The sequence below is a fragment of the Lethenteron reissneri genome, chromosome 66, assembly GCF_015708825.2.
Source record: "Lethenteron reissneri isolate LAM-NWPU_2019-01 chromosome 66, ASM1570882v1, whole genome shotgun sequence".
In the NCBI taxonomy this organism is placed as follows: Eukaryota; Metazoa; Chordata; class Hyperoartia; order Petromyzontiformes; family Petromyzontidae; genus Lethenteron; species Lethenteron reissneri.
In genome coordinates this window covers 7101629-7120219 of record NC_083844.1, presented here as the reverse complement: position 1 = coordinate 7120219, position 18591 = coordinate 7101629, and the positions used below count along the sequence as shown (strand labels likewise).

The following is an 18591-nucleotide window of genomic DNA, read 5'->3' as shown; positions in this document are numbered from 1 at the left end:
TCAGGTGGGACCGTCACAGCCAGATTTGCTGCATCAAGTGTGGCAGGGATTCAAGATGCAAGCTCTTAAATACAAGTTAAGGGCGGTAAAGTCACGTAGTCAGAAATAAAATAAATCGCGACGTTTCGATCGCAACATAGTCGGTCGTCATCACCCTTTGCCTGATGACGACCGCTTGTGTTGCGATCGAAACGTCGTTATTTGTTTAATTTGATTTCTAACTGCGTGACTTTACCGAAAGAACCAAAGAGTAATCATGAGCGGGCAGAGGTCGCAATCGGCTACCCGATACCCGTACCCTACCCGATACCCGACTACCCATACCCGGCCGGGTACGGGTACGGGTAGGCCGTGAGTCACTGGTGAGTAACCGTTTGTCACTCATTTCCCAACGTCTTGTCTCTTTTCACAATTCAAGTTCCTAGAATCAACCCACCCGCGCCTGCAACATGGCTTCATCCCAGAGGTCGCAATCGGGTACCCGAACCCTACCCGATACCTGGCTACCCGTACCCGGCCGGGTATCGGGTAGGGTTCGGGTACCCGTTTGCGACCCTGGTGCGGCCGGGTACGGGTAAGGAATCAAAACCCGTTTGCGACCTCTGTGAGCGGGTCATTAGTTTCGATTGAATATTTCAGATGAACTGCAATTTCCACCCGTCCTTGGACGGGCTATAAGCTAGTTAATAAAGAATTACAGTATAACATGAGTCACCATTATTGTAAAGCAGAGGTGAAAGCCGAAGTTTACTAGATTCATCTTCTTGGTTCTTTCGGTAAAGTCACGTAGAAGGGAAGTAATAATGAGGACGGCTGCTTGCGTTGTGGCCGAAACGTCGTGAGAATTATTTTATTGTTTTATTTTTATTATTTTATTACTTCCCTTCTACGTGACTTTACCGAAAGAACCAAGAAGATGAATCCCTGCAGTCACGAAAGCTTTAAATAGAAATTTTACTAGATTTGTAAGGCTGAAGAGACTTTATAACGTAATTGAAGGATTTAGTTTGTAAAATAAATGTTCAAGAAAACAGGAGAGCACTCGAATACCGTGTGGATGTCCGAGTCCAATGGAAGTTCATATCACAGTAACCGTTGTATCTGACGTGGTGTTACTTTAATTACTTTAATTCAAGGCAAATACAGCCCTTGAAATGTGTACGTGTCTAATTATTGATTTTGCCGTTGCAGTGCCTCCATCAGTCAATGTCACCATCAGCCCCATCAACTCTACAGCCATGACTGTCTCATGGGCACCTACAATTCCTGCAGACGTTGACAGCTACACGGTCTACTTGAATGAAACCAATAACCCAACAGCAGTGAATAGCTCCAATTTGTCCTCCAACATTGCAACACAAGTGTTTACAGATCTGGTTCCTGGTAGAAGTTACCAGGCATCTGTAACAGCGCACAGTGGCAGTTACTCCCAACCATCAGCCAACTTCACTGCCAGGACCTGTACGTATATGCAGCGTTCATCCTCGTGTAATCCCTTTGATGTTTGATATTTGTTCAAAACATGCTCAAAAATCGACAACATTTAATACACTTATTCAACGTCAACCATTATTGACAACATTAGATAACCGAATTAATGCGTCTTTAGTGATGGACATCATATTAAGAACTTTCCAATTATTAAAAATATTACGTTTGTTGCGTACTTTTAATTTTACATTTGATAATCGGTACACATTCAATCAACAGGTGTTGAAAATGTTAAATGATCAAACATGTTCCGTCATAAAAGATCTAAAAGCTTAAAATAAGAGAATGCCCAACCCTGTGCTTATGGATTACATGAATCTGTTCCTAATATCGGTATATTTTATGCATATTCTGAGTATGTGTTGAACTTCTTAGCACCGTATATAGCCAACCGTGTTAATCAGAGGTATGGGGAAGGACAACAAACTAAACTAATATTCTTAGGTTTTTTCGGTAAAGTCACGTAGGTAAAACATCAAAATTAATAAAAATAAAATAAAACAAAAATCACGACGTTTCGGAGGCAACACAAGTCTCCGTCATCAGGTGGGACCGTCACAGCCATATTAGCTGCATCAAGTGAGGCAATGATTTAAGATGTAATCCCTTAACAAGCAAGTTGAGGGGGAGGAGAGGGGGGGGCTAATCAGAATGTGGTTGCCAATGAATGGAACGTATCGGGAGGGAGGGGGGGCGGGGCTCAAAGACGGCAAGGAGTGCCAACGTACAACGCATCGGGAGGGGGAGGGGGGGCGGGGCCAAAACTGTGCAACGCATCGGGAGGGGGGGGGGCGGGACCAAAGAGTGTACGACGGCATCGACGCAGTTGCTGTTGCACAACGCCAACGCATTGGACAGAGAGGGGGAGGGGAGGCCTGATACACATGATAGAAAATAACAACAATGCCCATGTTTATACCAATGCTGGCTGAACAATGAAGAGAGTACTGTTAAATACTGGGGATGTTAACACTCGGTAAAGTAAAGTAAGATAGTGCCTGTCAGATAAGATGGTCCAAAAAAGTGTAATTAAGTCTTTTTTGCGTGGTTAATAACATCTTTCCAATGATTACTAAGTTTGTACCCATCATCACGGTTGAAATTATGTCTGTGTTTGTATATTTGTATGGCTTCGTGTACAAACCTTTGATGGTAGCCGGGAGGTTTGCAGAGAACCTTGGTCTCGGAAAAGACAATTTCATGAGAGCCCACCGAGTTGTAGCAATGATCGGCAACGGCCGAAGAATCGGTTCTGCCGTGTTTCAGATCTGACTTGTGCTCGCGGACACGATCAGAAACATGACGTTTCGTTTCTCCAATGTAGCAATCACCACAAATGCAACTCAATTTGTAGACTCCAGGATACTGTCTACAAATTGAGTTGCATTTGTGGTGATTGCTACATTGGAGAAACGAAACGTCATGTTTCTGATCGTGTCCGCGAGCACAAGTCAGATCTGAAACACGGCAGAACCGATTCTTCGGCCGTTGCCGATCATTGCTACAACTCGGTGGGCTCTCATGAAATTGTCTTTTCCGAGACCAAGGTTCTCTGCAAACCTCCCGGCTACCATCAAAGGTTTGTACACGAAGCCATACAAATATACAAACACAGACATAATTTCAACCGTGATGATGGGTACAAACTTAGTAATCATTGGAAAGATGTTATTAACCACGCAAAAAAGACTTAATTACACTTTTTTGGAACATCTTATCTGACAGGCACTATCTTACTTTACTTTACCGAGTGTTAACATCCCCAGTATTTAACAGTACTCTCTTCATTGTTCAGCCAGCATTGGTATAAACATGGGCATTGTTGTTATTTTCTATCATGTGTATCAGGCCTCCCCTCCCCCTCTCTGTCCAATGCGTTGGCGTTGTGCAACAGCAACTGCGTCGATGCCGTCGTACACTCTTTGGTCCCGCCCCCCCCCTCCCGATGCGTTGCACAGTTTTGGCCCCGCCCCCCCTCCCCCTCCCGATGCGTTGTACGTTGGCAGTCCTTGCCGTCTTTGAGCCCCGCCCCCCCTCCCTCCCGATACGTTCCATTCATTGGCAACCACATTCTGATTAGCTCCCCCCCCTCTCCTCCCCCTCAACTTGCTTGTTAAGGGATTACATCTTGAATCATTGCCTCACTTGATGCAGCTAATCCGGCTGTGACGGTCCCACCTGATGACGGAGACTTGTGTTGCCTCTGAAACGTCGTGATTTTTGTTTTATTTTATTTTATTAATTTTGATGTTTTACCTAGGTGACTTTACCGAAAAAACCTAAGAATATGAATCCTTGCAGTCACGAAAGCTTCAAATCTAAAACTAAACTAAATGCAAAAATAATTCCACCTTACAGTACATTGATTAAAGGTGACTAACCCAACCGATAATAGGTACAGTACTGCATATTCTCAGATTAACATAATTTATTATAACTTATATGGCCACATCAACCCAACTGTGGTATTCGCACCTGATAGGCTCACAGTGTTGACATCACATTTGCTCCTCTATTTAAGACCGATCCGGGACGACTTCTTCACTATTCTGGAAAATCGCCTGATGAAGCTGGTTGTAATCACCAGCAAAACGCCAAATAGTAAATGTTGTGGGTTTAATGTCCAACACACTGCTGTGATTAAGAAGTAACTAGCACGTTTTGTTTATGTGACCGACCTGACTAATTGGCTGTGTTCGATGTTAGTGGGTTTACGACACATTTATATTTATGCGATCAAACCCAAAAATAACCTTTTTTATGCATATTATTGGTAAAAGCCTACGTTTTAGACTACATATGTAATTCCGCTCGACACAAGGCTGATATGAACATTGAGTGCCCTCATTTGGAGGAATGCGAAGCTGCATTATCTCTCGAAGCGAGACTCATTGAGGCTCCGGCCTTTTCCAGTTATTGGGAATATCCAGCGTGTAAGTAAGATAATGATTTGAACAAGTTTGTATTATATTTACACGTCATAGGAGCGTGTTTGATTCATTACTCAATAGTTATTAACATGTTCAGAATTCAATACAAATATCTATGATAATCACCCAGGAATGTCTGTCCTTAACGCTCGTGACGTCACTCCACATGCTGCACCCCTCATTAATAATCATGAGCTGAAGCGTCACTCATGTCGACCCTGTCCCTACCCCCTCATTAATAATCATGAGTGGCTTAAAGCCTTCGTCACTGCAGGAATTCATATTCCTTGGGTCTTTCGGAAAACTCACGTGACTTTCCCGAAAGACCCAACGAATAATCACGAGCGGGTCATTAGTTTCGATTGAATATTTCATATTAACTGCAATTTCCACCCGTCCTTGGACGGGCTAAAAGCTAGTTAATAAATAATTACAGTATAACATGAGTCACCATTATTGTAAAGCAGAGGTAAAAGCCGAAGTTTACTAGATTTATCTTCTTGGTTCTTTCGGTAAAGTCACGTAGAAGGGAAGTAATAATGAGGACGGCTGCTTGCGTTGTGGCCGAAACGTCGTGAGAATTATTTTATTGTTTTATTTTTATTATTTTATTACTTCCCTTCTACGTGACTTTACCGAAAGAACCAAGAAGATGAATCCCTGCAGTCACGAAAGCTTTAAATAGAAATTTTACTAGATTTGTAAGGCTGAAGAGACTTTATAACGTAATTGAAGGATTTAGTTTGTAAAATAAATGTTCAAGAAAACAGGAGAGCACTCGAATACCGTGTGGATGTCCGAGTCAAATGGAAGTTCATATCACAGTAACCGTTGTATCTGACGTGGTGTTACTTTAATTACTTTAATTCAAGGCAAATACAGCCCTTGAAATGTGTACGTGTCTAATTATTGATTTTGCCGTTGCAGTGCCTCCATCAGTCAATGTCACCATCAGCCCCATCAACTCTACAGCCATGACTGTCTCATGGGCACCTACAATTCCTGCAGACGTTGACAGCTACACGGTCTACTTGAATGAAACCAATAACCCAACAGCAGTGAATAGCTCCAATTTGTCCTCCAACATTGCAACACAAGTGTTTACAGATCTGGTTCCTGGTAGAAGTTACCAGGCATCTGTAACAGCGCACAGTGGCAGTTACTCTCAACCATCAGCCAACTTCACTGCCAGGACCTGTACGTATATGCAGCGTTCATCCTCGTGTAATCCCTTTGATGTTTGATATTTGTTCAAAACATGCTCAAAAATCGACAACATTTAATACACTTATTCAACGTCAACCATTATTGACAACATTAGATAACCGAATTAATGCGTCTTTAGTGATGGACATCATATTAAGAACTTTCCAATTATTAAAAATATTACGTTTGTTGCGTACTTTTAATTTTACATTTGATAATCGGTACACATTCAATCAACAGGTGTTGAAAATGTTAAATGATCAAACATGTTCCGTCATAAAAGATCTAAAAGCTTAAAATAAGAGAATGCCCAACCCTGTGCTTATGGATTACATGAATCTGTTCCTAATATCGGTATATTTTATGCATATTCTGAGTATGTGTTGAACTTCTTAGCACCGTATATAGCCAACCGTGTTAATCAGAGGTATGGGGAAGGACAACAAACTAAACTAATATTCTTAGGTTTTTTCGGTAAAGTCACGTAGGTAAAACATCAAAATTAATAAAAATAAAATAAAACAAAAATCACGACGTTTCGGAGGCAACACAAGTCTCCGTCATCAGGTGGGACCGTCACAGCCATATTAGCTGCATCAAGTGAGGCAATGATTTAAGATGTAATCCCTTAACAAGCAAGTTGAGGGGGAGGAGAGGGGGGGGCTAATCAGAATGTGGTTGCCAATGAATGGAACGTATCGGGAGGGAGGGGGGGCGGGGCTCAAAGACGGCAAGGAGTGCCAACGTACAACGCATCGGGAGGGGGAGGGGGGGCGGGGCCAAAACTGTGCAACGCATCGGGAGGGGGGGGGGGCGGGACCAAAGAGTGTACGACGGCATCGACGCAGTTGCTGTTGCACAACGCCAACGCATTGGACAGAGAGGGGGAGGGGAGGCCTGATACACATGATAGAAAATAACAACAATGCCCATGTTTATACCAATGCTGGCTGAACAATGAAGAGAGTACTGTTAAATACTGGGGATGTTAACACTCGGTAAAGTAAAGTAAGATAGTGCCTGTCAGATAAGATGGTCCAAAAAAGTGTAATTAAGTCTTTTTTGCGTGGTTAATAACATCTTTCCAATGATTACTAAGTTTGTACCCATCATCACGGTTGAAATTATGTCTGTGTTTGTATATTTGTATGGCTTCGTGTACAAACCTTTGATGGTAGCCGGGAGGTTTGCAGAGAACCTTGGTCTCGGAAAAGACAATTTCATGAGAGCCCACCGAGTTGTAGCAATGATCGGCAACGGCCGAAGAATCGGTTCTGCCGTGTTTCAGATCTGACTTGTGCTCGCGGACACGATCAGAAACATGACGTTTCGTTTCTCCAATGTAGCAATCACCACAAATGCAACTCAATTTGTAGACTCCAGGATACTGTCTACAAATTGAGTTGCATTTGTGGTGATTGCTACATTGGAGAAACGAAACGTCATGTTTCTGATCGTGTCCGCGAGCACAAGTCAGATCTGAAACACGGCAGAACCGATTCTTCGGCCGTTGCCGATCATTGCTACAACTCGGTGGGCTCTCATGAAATTGTCTTTTCCGAGACCAAGGTTCTCTGCAAACCTCCCGGCTACCATCAAAGGTTTGTACACGAAGCCATACAAATATACAAACACAGACATAATTTCAACCGTGATGATGGGTACAAACTTAGTAATCATTGGAAAGATGTTATTAACCACGCAAAAAAGACTTAATTACACTTTTTTGGACCATCTTATCTGACAGGCACTATCTTACTTTACTTTACCGAGTGTTAACATCCCCAGTATTTAACAGTACTCTCTTCATTGTTCAGCCAGCATTGGTATAAACATGGGCATTGTTGTTCTTTTCTATCATGTGTATCAGGCCTCCCCTCCCCCTCTCTGTCCAATGCGTTGGCGTTGTGCAACAGCAACTGCGTCGATGCCGTCGTACACTCTTTGGTCCCGCCCCCCCCCTCCCGATGCGTTGCACAGTTTTGGCCCCGCCCCCCCTCCCCCTCCCGATGCGTTGTACGTTGGCAGTCCTTGCCGTCTTTGAGCCCCGCCCCCCCTCCCTCCCGATACGTTCCATTCATTGGCAACCACATTCTGATTAGCTCCCCCCCCTCTCCTCCCCCTCAACTTGCTTGTTAAGGGATTACATCTTGAATCATTGCCTCACTTGATGCAGCTAATCCGGCTGTGACGGTCCCACCTGATGACGGAGACTTGTGTTGCCTCTGAAACGTCGTGATTTTTGTTTTATTTTATTTTTATTAATTTTGATGTTTTACCTAGGTGACTTTACCGAAAAAACCTAAGAATATGAATCCTTGCAGTCACGAAAGCTTCAAATCTAAAACTAAACTAAATGCAAAAATAATTCCACCTTACAGTACATTGATTAAAGGTGACTAACCCAACCGATAATAGGTACAGTACTGCATATTCTCAGATTAACATAATTTATTATAACTTATATGGCCACATCAACCCAACTGTGGTATTCGCACCTGATAGGCTCACAGTGTTGACATCACATTTGCTCCTCTATTTAAGACCGATCCGGGACGACTTCTTCACTATTCTGGAAAATCGCCTGATGAAGCTGGTTGTAATCACCAGCAAAACGCCAAATAGTAAATGTTGTGGGTTTAATGTCCAACACACTGCTGTGATTAAGAAGTAACTAGCACGTTTTGTTTATGTGACCGACCTGACTAATTGGCTGTGTTCGATGTTAGTGGGTTTACGACACATTTATATTTATGCGATCAAACCCAAAATAACCTTTTTTATGCATATTATTGGTAAAAGCCTACGTTTTAGACTACATATGTAATTCCGCTCGACACAAGGCTGATATGAACATTGAGTGCCCTCATTTGGAGGAATGCGAAGCTGCATTATCTCTCGAAGCGAGACTCATTGAGGCTCCGGCCTTTTCCAGTTATTGGGAATATCCAGCGTGTAAGTAAGATAATGATTTGAACAAGTTTGTATTATATTTACACGTCATAGGAGCGTGTTTGATTCATTACTCAATAGTTATTAACATGTTCAGAATTCAATACAAATATCTATGATAATCACCCAGGAATGTCTGTCCTTAACGCTCGTGACGTCACTCCACATGCTGCACCCCTCATTAATAATCATGAGCTGAAGCGTCACTCATGTCGACCCTGTCCCTACCCCCTCATTAATAATCATGAGTGGCTTAAAGCCTTCGTCACTGCAGGAATTCATATTCCTTGGGTCTTTCGGAAAACTCACGTGACTTTCCCGAAAGACCCAACGAATAATCACGAGCGGGTCATTAGTTTCGATTGAATATTTCATATTAACTGCAATTTCCACCCGTCCTTGGACGGGCTAAAAGCTAGTTAATAAATAATTACAGTATAACATGAGTCACCATTATTGTAAAGCAGAGGTAAAAGCCGAAGTTTACTAGATTTATCTTCTTGGTTCTTTCGGTAAAGTCACGTAGAAGGGAAGTAATAATGAGGACGGCTGCTTGCGTTGTGGCCGAAACGTCGTGAGAATTATTTTATTGTTTTATTTTTATTATTTTATTACTTCCCTTCTACGTGACTTTACCGAAAGAACCAAGAAGATGAATCCCTGCAGTCACGAAAGCTTTAAATAGAAATTTTACTAGATTTGTAAGGCTGAAGAGACTTTATAACGTAATTGAAGGATTTAGTTTGTAAAATAAATGTTCAAGAAAACAGGAGAGCACTCGAATACCGTGTGGATGTCCGAGTCCAATGGAAGTTCATATCACAGTAACCGTTGTATCTGACGTGGTGTTACTTTAATTACTTTAATTCAAGGCAAATACAGCCCTTGAAATGTGTACGTGTCTAATTATTGATTTTGCCGTTGCAGTGCCTCCATCAGTCAATGTCACCATCAGCCCCATCAACTCTACAGCCATGAATGTCTCATGGGCACCTACAATTCCTGCAGACGTTGACAGCTACACGGTCTACTTGAATGAAACCAATAACCCAACAGCAGTGAATAGCTCCAATTTGTCCTCCAACATTGCAACACAAGTGTTTACAGATCTGGTTCCTGGTAGAAGTTACCAGGCATCTGTAACAGCGCACAGTGGCAGTTACTCCCAACCATCAGCCAACTTCACTGCCAGGACCTGTACGTATATGCAGCGTTCATCCTCGTGTAATCCCTTTGATGTTTGATATTTGTTCAAAACATGCTCAAAAATCGACAACATTTAATACACTTATTCAACGTCAACCATTATTGACAACATTAGATAACCGAATTAATGCGTCTTTAGTGATGGACATCATATTAAGAACTTTCCAATTATTAAAAATATTACGTTTGTTGCGTACTTTTAATTTTACATTTGATAATCGGTACACATTCAATCAACAGGTGTTGAAAATGTTAAATGATCAAACATGTTCCGTCATAAAACATCTAAAAGCTTAAAATAAGAGAATGCCCAACCCTGTGCTTATGGATTACATGAATCTGTTCCTAATATCGGTATATTTTATGCATATTCTGAGTATGTGTTGAACTTCTTAGCACCGTATATAGCCAACCGTGTTAATCAGAGGTATGGGGAAGGACAACAAACTAAACTAATATTCTTAGGTTTTTTCGGTAAAGTCACGTAGGTAAAACATCAAAATTAATAAAAATAAAATAAAACAAAAATCACGACGTTTCGGAGGCAACACAAGTCTCCGTCATCAGGTGGGACCGTCACAGCCGGATTAGCTGCATCAAGTGAGGCAATGATTTAAGATGTAATCCCTTAACAAGCAAGTTGAGGGGGAGGAGAGGGGGGGGGCTAATCAGAATGTGGTTGCCAATGAATGGAACGTATCGGGGGGGGAGGGGGGGCGGGGCTCAAAGACGGCAAGGACTGCCAACGTACAACGCATCGGGAGGGGGAGGGGGGGGCGGGGCCAAAACTGTGAAACGCATCGCGAGGGGGGGGGGGGGCCAAAGAGTGTACGACGGCATCGACGCTGTTGCTGTTGCACAACGCCAACGCATTGGACAGAGAGGGGGAGGGGAGGCCTGATACACATGATAGAAAATAACAACAATGCCCATGTTTATACCAATGCTGGCTGAACAATGAAGAGAGTACTGTTAAATACTGGGGATGTTAACACTCGGTAAAGTAAAGTAAGATAGTGCCTGTCAGATAAGATGGTCCAAAAAAGTGTAATTAAGTCTTTTTTGCGTGGTTAATAACATCTTTCCAATGATTACTAAGTTTGTACCCATCATCACGGTTGAAATTATGTCTGTGTTTGTATATTTGTATGGCTTCGTGTACAAACCTTTGATGGTAGCCGGGAGGTTTGCAGAGAACCTTGGTCTCGGAAAAGACAATTTCATGAGAGCCCACCGAGTTGTAGCAATGATCGGCAACGGCCGAAGAATCGGTTCTGCCGTGTTTCAGATCTGACTTGTGCTCGCGGACACGATCAGAAACATGACGTTTCGTTTCTCCAATGTAGCAATCACCACAAATGCAACTCAATTTGTAGACAGTATCCTGGAGTCTACAAATTGAGTTGCATTTGTGGTGATTGCTACATTGGAGAAACGAAACGTCATGTTTCTGATCGTGTCCGCGAGCACAAGTCAGATCTGAAACACGGCAGAACCGATTCTTCGGCCGTTGCCGATCATTGCTACAACTCGGTGGGCTCTCATGAAATTGTCTTTTCCGAGACCAAGGTTCTCTGCAAACCTCCCGGCTACCATCAAAGGTTTGTACACGAAGCCATACAAATATACAAACACAGACATAATTTCAACCGTGATGATGGGTACAAACTTAGTAATCATTGGAAAGATGTTATTAACCACGCAAAAAAGACTTAATTACACTTTTTTGGACCATCTTATCTGACAGGCACTATCTTACTTTACTTTACCGAGTGTTAACATCCCCAGTATTTAACAGTACTCTCTTCATTGTTCAGCCAGCATTGGTATAAACATGGGCATTGTTGTTATTTTCTATCATGTGTATCAGGCCTCCCCTCCCCCTCTCTGTCCAATGCGTTGGCGTTGTGCAACAGCAACAGCGTCGATGCCGTCGTACACTCTTTGGCCCCGCCCCCCCCCTCGCGATGCGTTTCACAGTTTTGGCCCCGCCCCCCCCTCCCCCTCCCGATGCGTTGTACGTTGGCAGTCCTTGCCGTCTTTGAGCCCCGCCCCCCCTCCCCCCCGATACGTTCCATTCATTGGCTACCACATTCTGATTAGCTCCCCCCCCCTCTCCTCCCCCTCAACTTGCTTGTTAAGGGATTACATCTTGAATCATTGCCTCACTTGATGCAGCTAATCCGGCTGTGACGGTCCCACCTGATGACGGAGACTTGTGTTGCCTCTGAAACGTCGTGATTTTTGTTTTATTTTATTTTTATTAATTTTGATGTTTTACCTAGGTGACTTTACCGAAAAAACCTAAGAATATGAATCCTTGCAGTCACGAAAGCTTCAAATCTAAAACTAAACTAAATGCAAAAATAATTCCACCTTACAGTACATTGATTAAAGGTGACTAACCCAACCGATAATAGGTACAGTACTGCATATTCTCAGATTAACATAATTTATTATAACTTATATGGCCACATCAACCCAACTGTGGTATTCGCACCTGATAGGCTCACAGTGTTGACATCACATTTGCTCCTCTATTTAAGACCGAACCGGGACGACTTCTTCACTATTCTGGAAAATCGCCTGATGAAGCTGGTTGTAATCACCAGCAAAACGCCAAATAGTAAATGTTGTGGGTTTAATGTCCAACACACTGCTGTGATTAAGAAGTAACTAGCACGTTTTGTTTATGTGACCGACCTGACTAATTGGCTGTGTTCGATGTTAGTGGGTTTACGACACATTTATATTTACGCAATCTAACCCAAAAATGACCTTTATTATGCATAATATTGGTGGTGAAAGCTTACTTTTAGACTGCTTATGCAATGCCGCTTGACACAAGCCTGATATAAACATTCAGGACCCTTTTTTGGAGGAATGCTAAGTTTAATTATAATCTCTCGAAGTGAGACTCATTGAGGCTCTGGCCTTTTCCAGTTATTGGGAATATCCAGCGTGTAAGTAAGATAATGATTTGAACAAGTTTGTATTATATTTACACGTCATAGGAGCGTGTTTGATTCATTACTCAATAGTTATTAACATGTTCAGAATTCAATACAAATATCTATGATAATCACCCAGGAATGTCTGTCCTTAACGCTCGTGACGTCACTCCACATGCTGCACCCCTCATTAATAATCATGAGCTGAAGCGTCACTCATGTCGACCCTGTCCCTACCCCCTCATTAATAATCATGAGTGGCTTAAAGCCTTCGTCACTGCAGGAATTCATATTCCTTGGGTCTTTCGGAAAACTCACGTGACTTTCCCGAAAGACCCAACGAATAATCACGAGCGGGTCATTAGTTTCGATTGAATATTTCATATTAACTGCAATTTCCACCCGTCCTTGGACGGGCTAAAAGCTAGTTAATAAATAATTACAGTATAACATGAGTCACTATTATTGTAAAGCAGAGGTGGAAGCCGAAGTTTACTAGATTCATCTTCTTGGTTCTTTCGGTAAAGTCACGTAGAAGGGAAGTAATAATGAGGACGGCTGCTTGCGTTGTGGCCGAAACGTCGTGAGAATTGTTTTATTGTTTTATTTTTATTATTTTATTACTTCCCTTCTACGTGACTTTACCGAAAGAACCAAGAAGATGAATCCCTGCAGTCACGAAAGCTTTAAATAGAAATTTTACTAGATTTGTAAGGCTGAAGAGACTTTATAACGTAATTGAAGGATTTAGTTTGTAAAATAAATGTTCAAGAAAACAGGAGAGCACTCGAATACCGCGAAGATATCCGAGTCCAATGGAAGTTCATATCACAGTAACCGTTGTATCTGACGTGGTGTTACTTTAATTACTTTAATTCAAGGCAAATACAGCCCTTGAAATGTGTACGTGTCTAATTATTGATTTTGCCGTTGCAGTGCCTCCATCAGTCAATGTCACCATCAGCGCCAACAGCACTACAGTCATGACGGTCTCATGGGCACCTAATATCACTGTAGACGTTGACTACTACATTGTCTACTTGAATGAAACCAATAACTCAACAGCAGTGAAGAGCTACAATTTGACCTCCACCAATACATCTCAAGTGTTTACAGATCTGGTTCCTGGTAGAAGTTACAACGCATCTGTAACAGCGCACAGTGGCAATGGCTCCCAAGCATCAGCCATCGTCACAGCCAGGACATGTACGTATATGCAACGTTCATCCTCGTGTAATGGCTTTGATGTTTGATATTTGTTCAAAACATGCTCAAATATCGACAAAATTTAAAACACTTATTAAATTTGTCCCCAATTGTTGACAACATTAAATAACGGAATTAATACGTCTTTAATGATGGGCATCATATGAAGTAATTCCTAAGAATGAAAAAGATTACGTTTGTTGCGTATTTTTAATTGTACATTTGATAATCGGTACACATTCATACTCTTAGGTTTTTTCGGCAAAGTCACGTAGGTAAAAAATAAGAATAAATAATAAAAATAATAGAAGTAATAATAAAAATACAATTTTATTTTATTTCTATTCTATTTTTTTTTACATTTTTTACCTACGTGACTTTACCGAAAAAACCTAAGAGTATGAATCCTTGCATTCAAGAAAGCTTCAAATCTAGAATTAGGTACACATTCAATCAACAGATGTCGTATATGTTAATTTATCAAACATGTTCCGTAATAAAACATCTGCAAGCTTAGAAAAAGAGAATCCCCAACCCTGTGGTTATGGATTACGTGAATCTGTTCCTAATATCAGTATATTTTATGCATATTCTAGGTATGTGTTGAACTTCTTAGCACCTTATATAGCCAACCGTGTTAATCAGAGGTATGGGGAAGGACAACAAACTTAACTAAATAGAAAAATCATTCCAATGTACAGTATATTGATTAACGATGACTAACCCAACCGAGAATAGGTACAGTGCTGCATGTTATCAGATTAGCATAATTCATTGTTATTTATATGACCACATCAACCCCACCCTGGTCATCGCACCTGATAGGCTCACAGTGTTGACATCACCTTTACTCTATTTAAGACCGAATCAGGAAAACTTCTTCACAATTCCGGCAAATTGCCTGATGAAGCTGGTTGCAATCACCAGCAAAACGCAAAATTTTAAATGTTGTGGGTTTAATCTCCAACACACTGTTGTGCTGAAGAAGTAACTGCCATGTTTTTGTTTACGTGACAAACCTTACTAAGTGGCTTTGTCCGGTGGTGGTGGGTTACCGACACATTTATATTTACGCAATCTAACCCAAAAATAACCTTTATTGTGCATAATATTGGTGGTGAAAGCTTACTTTTAGACTGCTTATGCAATGCTGCTTGACACAAGCCTGATATAAACATTCAGGACCCTCTTTTGGAGGAATGATAAGTTTGATTATAATCTCTCGAAGCGAGACTCATTGAGGCTCCGGCCTTTTCCAGTTATTGGGAATATCCAGCGTGAAAGGTAATGATTTGAACAAGTTTGTATTATATTTACACATAATAGAAGCGTGTTTGATTTATTACTTAATAGTAATTAACATGTTTAGAATTCAATACAAATATCTACGATAATCACCCAGGAATGTCTGTCCTTAACGCTCGTGACGTCACTCCACATGCCGCACCCCTCATTAATAATCATGAGCTGATCAAGTCACTCACGTGGACCCCGCCCCCACCCTCTCATTAATAATCATGAGCTGATCAAGTCACTTATGTAGACCCCACCGCCACCCTCTCATTAATAATCATGAGTGGCTTAAAGCCTTCGTCACTGCAGGAATTCATATTCCTTGGGTCTTTCGGAAAACTCACGTGACTTTCCCGACAGACCCAACGAATAATCACGAGCGGGTCATTAGTTTCGATTGAATATTTCATATTAACTGCAATTTCCACCCGTCCTTGGACGGGCTATAAGCTAGTTCAGGGGTCGGCAACCAAAATAACAAGAAGAGCCATTTCTTTCCAATTCGGTACAAAATTCAGTATTTCAAGAGCCGCAATGCATCTGACTGTACTCACGTACATATTGTCAAGAAGCAGCCCGTAAAGAGCCGCATGCGGCTCCGGAGCCGTAGGTTGCCGACCCCTGAGCTAGTTAATAAATAATTACAGTATAACATGAGTCACCAGTATTGTAATGCAGAGGTGAAAGCCGAATTTTACTAGATTTGTAAGGCTGAAGAGACTTTCTAACGTAATTGAAGGATTTAGTTTGTAAAATAAATGTTCAAGAAAACAGGAGAGCACTCGAATACCGCGAAGATATCCGAGTCCAATGGAAGTTCATATCACAGTAACCGTTGTATCTGACGTGGTGTTACTTTAATTACTTTAATTCAAGGCAAATACAGCCCTTGAAATGTGTACGTGTCTAATTATTGATTTTGCCGTTGCAGTGCCTCCATCAGTCAATGTCACCATCAGCGCCAACAGCACTACAGTCATGACGGTCTCATGGGCACCTAATATCACTGTAGACGTTGACTACTACATTGTCTACTTGAATGAAACCAATAACTCAACAGCAGTGAAGAGCTACAATTTGACCTCCACCAATACATCTCAAGTGTTTACAGATCTGGTTCCTGGTAGAAGTTACAACGCATCTGTAACAGCGCACAGTGGCAATGGCTCCCAAGCATCAGCCATCGTCACAGCCAGGACATGTACGTATATGCAACGTTCATCCTCGTGTAATGGCTTTGATGTTTGATATTTGTTCAAAACATGCTCAAATATCGACAAAATTTAAAACACTTATTAAATTTGTCCCCAATTGTTGACAACATTAAATAACGGAATTAATACGTCTTTAATGATGGGCATCATATGAAGTAATTCCTAAGAATGAAAAAGATTACGTTTGTTGCGTATTTTTAATTGTACATTTGATAATCGGTACACATTCATACTCTTAGGTTTTTTCGGCAAAGTCACGTAGGTAAAAAATAAAAATAAATAATAAAAATAATAGAAGTAATAATAAAAATACAATTTTATTTTATTTCTATTCTATTTTTTTTACATTTTTTACCTACGTGACTTTACCGAAAAAACCTGAGAGTATGAATCCTTGCATTCAAGAAAGCTTCAAATCTAGAATTAGGTACACATTCAATCAACAGATGTCGTATATGTTAATTTATCAAACATGTTCCGTAATAAAACATCTGCAAGCTTAGAAAAAGAGAATCCCCAACCCTGTGGTTATGGATTACGTGAATCTGTTCCTAATATCAGTATATTTTATGCATATTCTAGGTATGTGTTGAACTTCTTAGCACCTTATATAGCCAACCGTGTTAATCAGAGGTACGGCGAAGAACAACAAACATTACTAAATAGAAAAATCATTCCAATGTACAGTATATTGATTAACGATGACTAACCCAACCGAGAATAGGTACAGTGCTGCATGTTATCAGATTAGCATAATTCATTGTTATTTATATGACCACATCAACCCCACCCTGGTCATCGCACCTGATAGGCTCACAGTGTTGACATCACCTTTACTCTATTTAAGACCGAATCAGGAAAACTTCTTCACAATTCCGGCAAATTGCCTGATGAAGCTGGTTGCAATCACCAGCAAAACGCAAAATTGTAAATCTTGTGGGTTTAATCTCCAACACACTGTTGTGCTGAAGCAGTAACTGCCATGTTTTTGTTTACGTGACAAACCTTACTAAGTGGCTTTGTCCGGTGGTGGTGGGTTAACGACACATTTATATTTACGCAATCTAACCCAAAGATAACCTTTATTGTGCATAATATTGGTGGTGAAAGCTTACTTTTAGACTGCTTATGCAATGCTGCTTGACACAAGCCTGATATAAACATTCAGGACCCTCTTTTGGAGGAATGATAAGTTTGATTATAATCTCTCGAAGCGAGACTCATTGAGGCTCCGGCCTTTTCCAGTTATTGGGAATATCCAGCGTGAAAGGTAATGATTTGAACAAGTTTGTATTATATTTACACATAATAGAAGCGTGTTTGATTTATTACTTAATAGTAATTAACATGTTTAGAATTCAATACAAATATCTACGATAATCACCCAGGAATGTCTGTCCTTAACGCTCGTGACGTCACTCCACATGCCGCACCCCTCATTAATAATCATGAGCTGATCAAGTCACTCACGTGGACCCCGCCCCCACCCTCTCATTAATAATCATGAGCTGATCAAGTCACTTATGTAGACCCCACCGCCACCCTCTCATTAATAATCATGAGTGGCTTAAAGCCTTCGTCACTGCAGGAATTCATATTCCTTGGGTCTTTCGGAAAACTCACGTGACTTTCCCGACAGACCCAACGAATAATCACGAGCGGGTCATTAGTTTCGATTGAATATTTCATATTAACTGCAATTTCCACCCGTCCTTGGACGGGCTATAAGCTAGTTCAGGGGTCGGCAACCAAAATAACAAGAAGAGCCATTTCTTTCCAATTCGGTACAAAATTCAGTATTTCAAGAGCCGCAATGCATCTGACTGTACTCACGTACATATTGTCAAGAAGCAGCCCGTAAAGAGCCGCATGCGGCTCCGGAGCCGTAGGTTGCCGACCCCTGAGCTAGTTAATAAATAATGACAGTATAACATGAGTCACCAGTATTGTAATGCAGAGGTGAAAGCCGAATTTTACTAGATTTGTAAGGCTGAAGAGACTTTCTAACGTAATTGAAGGATTTAGTTTGTAAAATAAATGTTCAAGAAAACAGGAGAGCACTCGAATACCGCGAAGATATCCGAGTCCAATGGAAGTTCATATCACAGTAACCGTTGTATCTGACGTGGTGTTACTTTAATT

The 18591-nt window shown here is 41.2% G+C and overlaps 1 protein-coding gene across 1 annotated transcript in view; it reads left to right on the top strand.

Annotated features, from left to right (window-relative positions):
- LOC133359933 (receptor-type tyrosine-protein phosphatase beta-like) overlaps positions 1–18591 on the top strand; it is a 107758-nt gene that overhangs the window by 40072 nt on the left and 49095 nt on the right. The window contains exons 6-8 of the mRNA XM_061578495.1: positions 1192–1461; positions 5349–5618; positions 9507–9776. Of these exons, the coding sequence (XP_061434479.1) occupies positions 1192–1461; positions 5349–5618; positions 9507–9776 (810 nt within the window). The remainder of the gene's footprint in view (positions 1–1191; positions 1462–5348; positions 5619–9506; positions 9777–18591) is intronic.